The sequence below is a fragment of the Carassius carassius genome, chromosome 40, assembly GCF_963082965.1.
Source record: "Carassius carassius chromosome 40, fCarCar2.1, whole genome shotgun sequence".
NCBI lineage: Eukaryota > Metazoa > Chordata > Actinopteri > Cypriniformes > Cyprinidae > Carassius > Carassius carassius.
This window is the reverse complement of record NC_081794.1, coordinates 19402194-19409639: the sequence shown is the minus strand read 5'-3', so window position 1 is coordinate 19409639 and position 7446 is coordinate 19402194. Positions and strand designations below refer to the sequence as shown.

The 7446-nt window shown below is 34.1% G+C and overlaps 2 protein-coding genes across 5 annotated transcripts in view; one reads left to right on the top strand and one right to left on the bottom strand.

Moving 5' to 3' along the window:
- The first annotated feature begins 232 nt into the window (after positions 1 to 232).
- Positions 233 to 4158, top strand: cbx1b (chromobox homolog 1b (HP1 beta homolog Drosophila)). Of its 2 annotated transcripts, none has more exons than XM_059532405.1 (6): positions 233 to 388; positions 856 to 922; positions 2072 to 2246; positions 2332 to 2482; positions 2629 to 2723; positions 3995 to 4158. In XM_059532405.1, exons 2-6 carry the CDS (start codon positions 877 to 879, stop codon positions 4137 to 4139), a joined length of 612 nt encoding a protein of 203 aa, XP_059388388.1. In that variant the 5' UTR covers positions 233 to 388; positions 856 to 876; the 3' UTR covers positions 4140 to 4158. The 2 variants fall into 2 exon arrangements, with proteins under 2 accessions (XP_059388388.1, XP_059388389.1); XM_059532406.1 differs by lacking the exon at positions 233 to 388 and adding an exon at positions 413 to 718.
- A 2259-nt stretch (positions 4159 to 6417) lies between these two features.
- nfe2l1b (nfe2 like bZIP transcription factor 1b) overlaps positions 6418 to 7446 on the bottom strand; it is a 10574-nt gene continuing 9545 nt past the window's right edge. For all 3 annotated transcript variants that reach the window (XM_059532401.1, XM_059532403.1, XM_059532402.1), the window contains one exon: positions 6418 to 7446. This exon is cut by the window's right edge and continues 2419 nt beyond it. The gene's annotated coding sequence lies outside the window, so the exon portion shown is untranslated.

Here is a 7446-nt window from a genome sequence, read left to right as displayed (position 1 = left end):
ACAGATGCTGCATCTCGGCTGTGTAAAGATGGCTCATCTGCTTGAAGCAACATGGGAGAAAGGACTAAGAGGAGAGGATGATTTCAATGGAGAAAGTAGTAGATATTAGGCTGTAAGACCAGTATTTCATAACACCAGTCATAATTCCATCCTCCAGAATATCTAATAAAGCAAATCCACGTTTATGGTGAAAGAAACCATAGAGATAATTACACCGGAAGTCACCGTTTTGTTTCCTTTTCTAATACGGAAGTGGGCGTGAATAACAGCCACATTCAGCAGCATCACAGCACAGTGGACGTCTGTAATTAATCACTGCAACCTATTCATCTCGGATTTAAATACATGTAGATCAGCTTTATTTCATCTTTATCTCAGCGAGATACACGTAAGTGCGTTTGTTTTACGGGCTCGTGCACATATGTTTGTTGTGGTAAAATAGCAGTGATCAAGCGTGCTGCGGCATGGATGCAAGATGTTTTGACCACAGCAGACATCGAATAGCGTGCTCGCGCTCACTTAGACAACATGGAGGAATAAAATACAGTAAAACAGCGGCGTCCTGCTCTATCCATCTCATCGAGCACAGCACGTGAAGCATGCAATGCATTTATTCAGAATGGGGTTTTTTTTCGCTCGCGCTGGCCTGCCGTCGCAAATGCATAACAATGTTTGTCATATTATGCATGCAGATGTGTAGTACAGCTGCATCCATTAGGTAAACCAACACACGTTCAGATGAAATGCAGAGTGTGAGGTGCATACGAAATATGTGATCGTTATATCTCAGAAAATATTTTACATTTGTTTTATCTGTATTTATAAGGATCTATATATATTTATATATATTTCCAGCTGTTAAGAGCCCTTGGAATAATGAGCCAAACGTCAGAGCCTTCAGCTGATGCAGCTGTGACTGAAGGTTTGGAATTCTTTTTGTGTGTGTGTGTGTGTGTGTGTGTGTGTGTTAGTCTGCAATGGAGACAAACAAAATTCGTCAAAATACAATAGTTACAGTTATAATTTGCTATAAAACCATAGTAAATTGATATGACATCTCATCCGAACAAATAAGAGTTCGTTTTTTTTAAAGGGACAGTACACCTGTTATCAGTGCTGTGTAGATTGCTTGCAAATTGTAGTTCGTTACCGACTACAGATTACCTGAAAATAATGTAGTCTTATTACTTTTTGGTTACTTTTAGATTACTATCTTGTTTATCACATATGTTTGAATGGGACTGTTTTGTACCATGTTGTAGAGAGAGAGAGAAAAAAAAAATATATATATAGTAAAGGAACTGCAAGGGGTTTGTGAGCAGATGAAAAGCTCATTTATTGAAGAATCAAAATGTAAATTAAATTTAATATATATTTATTTATTTACCTGCATTGCAATGTGTTGACCATTGACTGACTGACCTCAGAAAACTTATTGAAATATTAATATATTAAATATGAATAATATTGATATTTAAATATTAACTTTAAATCACAGGGGGTCTATTTAAATTATACTTTAAATAGTGTGTGAATAATATGTTATCATGTTATCCATAAAAAACAGTAGTTTAAGTTTGATTATAAGCTTTTTAAAATGTAATTTAATCTAATTACAAATACAATTTTTGGATTCTGATTTTTGTGAAGCCAAATGACATGTGACTACCCAGCACTGCCCTTTATTTATTCACCCTCATGTTGTTTCAAACCTGTATGGCTTATTTTCTTCTGTGGAACACAAAATGAATTATGGAGGACGACAGCCACCTTCATTATTATTGTATGGAAAAATATTAGATGTAAGCGAATTATGTGGACAGCCTCTAACTTTCTTCCCAACATCACATTTTTTGTGTAAATAATGGCTGAAGTTTTATTTTGAGTGAACTGTCCCTTTAATTAATTTTTTTATTGTTATGGCAGTAGTTGCTGGTATCATGTTACCCATATTTTGCAGTAGAAACATCAACTGTTGTAACGGTGGTATTTTGACATAAACTATGCTAAATGATTTAGGTCAACTTGTATGTTTATCTCTGTATTTTTCACCCACCATTCATGTATCCAGCTCCAGTCACTCAATCTGAAACCAAGCAATCAACAGCAGGGAAGAAACAGAACAAAAAGAAAGTGGAAGAAGTGGTGGAGGAGGAAGAAGAGGAGTATGTTGTGGAGAAGGTCCTGGATCGGCGTGTGGTGAAGGGAAGAGTGGAGTATTTCCTAAAGTGGAAAGGCTTTTCTGAGTGAGCAGCTGCAGTTAGATGTTATCTTGATTTTATGTGAAAATCCTGGTGTTTATTTATTTATTTATTTATTTATTTTCCTCAGCGAGGACAACACCTGGGAACCAGAGGAAAACCTAGACTGTCCTGACCTCATATCAGAATTCCTTAAGTCGCAGAAAACGGCCGAATCTGGAGGCAAGAGGCGGGCCGAGTCAGACGGAGATGGAAAGGAGACCAAAAAGCGCAAGGATGAGGTAAGAGCCATGAAGATCTGAGAATCTGAGATGTCTACATCATTCCATGTCTATAAGCTGGTCAGGAAGTGTCTTTAAAACATTAGAAAACCAAAAGAAATTGAATGGGCTAAACAGTGTCTTACATGCCGTCTCTCTTAATTTAGCCTGAGAAACTCAGAGGTTTTGCACGTGGTTTGGATCCTGAGAGGATTATTGGTGCTACAGACTCAAGTGGAGAACTCATGTTCCTCATGAAATGGTTTGTATAGAAATTGTTACCCGTAAAAAAAAAAAAACAGTTTTGGATTAGAGAGACAGTTCCTGAGCAGCATTAGGAGAGACTGGGGGCAATTGTAACACTCCAAATTTCAACAAACCACATTTATGCTCTTCTTAAAAAAAAAAAGCATGATTTGTATCACTGTGAATTTTTTTTGTCTTTTGCTTTCTAACGTTTTGATGCCTTCATATTGAAACTTATATCTATCTACTGGTTACAAGTTAATGAGAATGAGAAATATCAACATTTTAACTGGTAGCTACTATGCAACGACTTTATCAAAAATGTATCACTTCTCAGGTCGGTGTGATTGTGACACTACAGTGAACATTTAAAATGTTTAAGAAATGTTATTTTACTATTGTTGAAATGTTTGGGGTCAGTAACATTTATTTATTTATTTTTTATTATGAAAGAAATTATTACTTTTATTCAGTAAAGACAAAATATTACTATTTGAAATAAATGCTGGTCTTTGAAATGTCCAATATTTTCAATATTAGTAATAAGAAGATATGTTTCTTGAGCACCAAATCAATCAAGTAATTTGCTGCTGCAAATTATATATATATAATTATATATATATATTATATAATATTATATATTATATTATAATTATATATATATATAAATATAATTTGTTTTTTATTATATATATATTTTTTTTTTACAGGTTTGGAATGACATGAGGGTGATTAAATCATGCCAGAATTTTCATTTTTAATGTCAACTATCCCTTTTAAGTGCGGCCACATAAGACTTAATTCATATGCATGTGAACGCCAGAGTGGAAATGCAAGCTTCATTTTCCTCTGGAGTCTAAAGTTAAAGTTTGGTGAACTCTGACCTGCACATTCATACAGCCGTATGATTTGCAGTGTTAAGGGCAAGCTTTTAAATGATTTATTATTTATTAAAAACAGATGAAATCATATCCTGTTGGCAAACTTCATTGCCAGGACCAAATCAGTTTCACATGCTTGAAATGGAGTAGTGCCCCTGCATTCATCTCCACAACGGGGACAATTGTGAAGTTATGTGTAATTTTGATATACAATATTAATATTAGACTTACTGGAGCTGTTATTTTTGGCACATATACCAAAAGATGGCTTGGTGTATTTTGAGTTGTCTGTGAGTTGAAGGAAATGTGAATATTACAATTCCCCTCAGTTTTCTCTAAAGATACCTTCTTGGATGAGAAATAGCCGTTAGTTGTTAACGTCTTCTTGTGTATTTTTATATAACAGGAAAAACTCTGATGAAGCTGATCTAGTACCAGCCAAGGAGGCAAATGTAAAGTGTCCACAAGTGGTCATCTCCTTTTACGAGGAACGTCTCACCTGGCATTCATACCCCACTGAAGAGGAAGAGAAGAAGGATGACAAAAACTAGACACACACATACACACACACACACAAAAAAAAGATGTTAGGGACAGTCAATATCAGTCATGGCCATTGGTATGCTTGTTTTGTTCCTCTACTTCTTATTTTTTTAAGATGGCAAAGGAAAACTGTCAGAAATATTTGTAAGTAGAGACAGTATAAACCGTAATCTACATAGGTTTCAGCGTATTTTAGTTTGGGCACCGTTGCCATAGATGAAGTGAATCGAACACTGCTGTCTCAGTGTGCTTGACAGGTGACTTTGCACATTAATGTACTCTTCATGCTTTCTATTGACGGAAACATTCAGATCATGTTTTGAAGGAGAATCACCGTCTGATATTCATACATGTGAAATAGTGTTCTTTACATGTTAGAAATGTTGAACACCCCCCGCCCCCCCACCCCACCCTGTGTAGGTTACAGTGTTTAGTCTATCATACAGAGTTGGTTTTGCTTGATGCTGTAGCTGTCTCAAAAAAAAAAACGCCCTGATTTATTTCACGATTCTTAATTTGATGTGTATATATATAACTAATGTTAAAATATTACTGCCTTAACAGATTATTAAGAAAATGACAATTTTATACATCTGTCAATGCAGGTGGTTATTTAACGCATGACTGTATCTAGCCCCATGGTAAAAGAAGTGTAAGATATAGGCCTTATTTGACGTTTGGAACTGGCTTTGATACGATTGGTTTTATAAAGAAATGCCAGCAGCTGTTACTCTTCAGTGTTTGTTTTCCCACGATGTGTCTGGTCTCACCATAGGTGCTATTTGTGCGTCGGCTCCATTGGATGTTACCAGTCTTTCTTGATGTGGTCTTGACATTTGTGTTTGTAAATAGGTTTGCCATTTCCTAGCACATCAGTATCACTGTGTACAGTCAGCCGAAGATTGGTTTTTACTTTGATACTCTTTGACTTCTCACTGTCACACGGCAAAGTAGAAGAACTGTAACATTTGTTCTCCTGTAGTATTTTTTTATGTTCTGAGCTTTAACGATTGTATGCTATTTTTGTTTAACCATATTATTATAGCATATTAATGAAATACCATTTTCAAAAATAAAGATCTTTCTTGTATTTCTGTCAAAACCGGTCACACTTATTTATGCTTCTACTCCAGTAAGCAAGGTCCATAGTAAGGTCAATGATCAATACTTATACAGGGAGTCTCTTTTTTTTTTGTCGGCTGAACCTCTTTGACATGAAATTACCCCCTGAAATATGAAGTAAACATTTTAATAATAATTATTATTTTTTTTTTTTCAAAACTAAGCATGCTTATTATTCTCTGTCATCCAGTTAAATATATATATATATATATATATATATATATATATATATATTTTTTTTTTTTTTAATAATGTCATTTTGCATTTTTATTACACTTCTATTTGAAAGTTTGGGGTCAGCAAGGTTTTTTTTTTTTTTTTTTACTGAATTTTGTATTCAAAATTTGTAATTTTGTATTCAGTAAAGATTAGTTAATCAAAAGTCAAAGTAAAGGCATTTAGAATATTACTAAGGATTTCTGTCTCAAATAAATGCTGTTCTTTTGAACTATATTCATTATATTCTTTTAAAACATTACACAGCACAACTATTTTCAACATTGGTAATAAATGTTTCTTACACAAAAAAAATCTTCTGAAGGATCATGTAAATTAAATTACATTTTCAAATATATTAAAATAAAAAAATATTTTAACTCAAATATTTCAAATATTTATGGTTTATGATTAAATAAATGAAGACTAAATTTTGAGGCGATTATCTCACGTTCGCGACAAATTTGTGGCGCATTTCGCATCCCTGGCACGAATTCGCCTCTGTTCAAGTCTTTGCAATTGACACTGTATGTAATCTACTCGCGCGACTAATTAAATTTCCGTTTGGTGTGAAATTACACGTTCAAACATTAAACATAAATAAACAGTGAAAACTGGTTTATTAATAGTATGTTAATTTACATTAACCTAGATTAGTGATGTAAAAACGGCAATGTTAATTGAAAAATCACAAATTAAGCTGAACTTAGTGTTACCCCAAGACTACCATTTTACCAAACACTGAGAGGTGAGCAGCATACTGAAGCTGATATAAGCAAAAACTGACCAATAAAGACAACATTATTCATATTTATATAACTATCAGGAGACTTTTTACAGTATAACCAAATACTCTGACATTTTTATTTTTTTATCCAATTTATTTTGCCATTCATTTAACATTATAAATCACAAATCTTTTTTTCTTAAAAAAAAAGGAAAACCAAGGAAATGAAACAAATGTTTATTATAATTAATAAAAGAACAATTCCAGATTGCCAGCAAATCTCTCAACATAAATCATATAGGAATACTCTGAACAGGCAAATCCAAAGAAGGTGCAAAAAGGCCTGGCTAAACCAAGCAATTAGGACAAGAGACATACAGAACACAAAAATATTTACAAACCGAACAAGACGAACAAAACACAACAGTGCTTAATGGCAAGTAGTTATGACAGTGTAACAGGGATTCAAAGTTCATCTAAGAGAACGAATCACTCATCTTTACTCATCACTTATCTCTACCCCAACTATGCTAAGTATTTGTAACCAGTAACATAAAGATTGTCTCCTTTCCATTTCTGAGACAAAAAATTACCATGTCTTGCATATTTCTTCATGTCACACCAAAACGGACACATATTGTGTCTAATGGTGCTATATGAACAGTGTAGATAGAAACGACAAGAGACTGACAGAAAAGGATGAAGATGTAAATTAGACATTCACACCAGTGGTACTGTTTTTTTTTCTACCCATTCATTGATATGTCAGTGTATAAGGTCAGCTGTATCCTCAGGCTGCAAGTAAAGCACGATCCAGTTGGTTAATGGCATAAGCTTAACTGCTTTAATTTGCCAGGAGACCATTCATTGCTTCACTCAATTAGCAATGAAGGTACTTTTACTAAAAGTAGTGTATTTGGTAAAAGAAAAGAAGTCACATCACATCAAAGCTAAGACACTGACCCAGCTAATGAGAAGTTGTAGTTTAAATGTAATAACGACCTATGTCTGCTACTATTCATATATTTCGGTGAGAATTGTATTCCTTTTTCGAATGACAATACAACGGTAACAAGAGCATCTCTTAATGTTCCTCCACTGCACCAGACAAAAGCCACTAGCATGAGTTGCAGTAGCAATAGAGCATTTTGACCTGCAACAAAGGCTAAACATTATGAACTTTAAAAGCAAACGACTCGGTTCGTTTCAATTAATCCTGTATATCAAGACACACCACCAGACTCAATCAC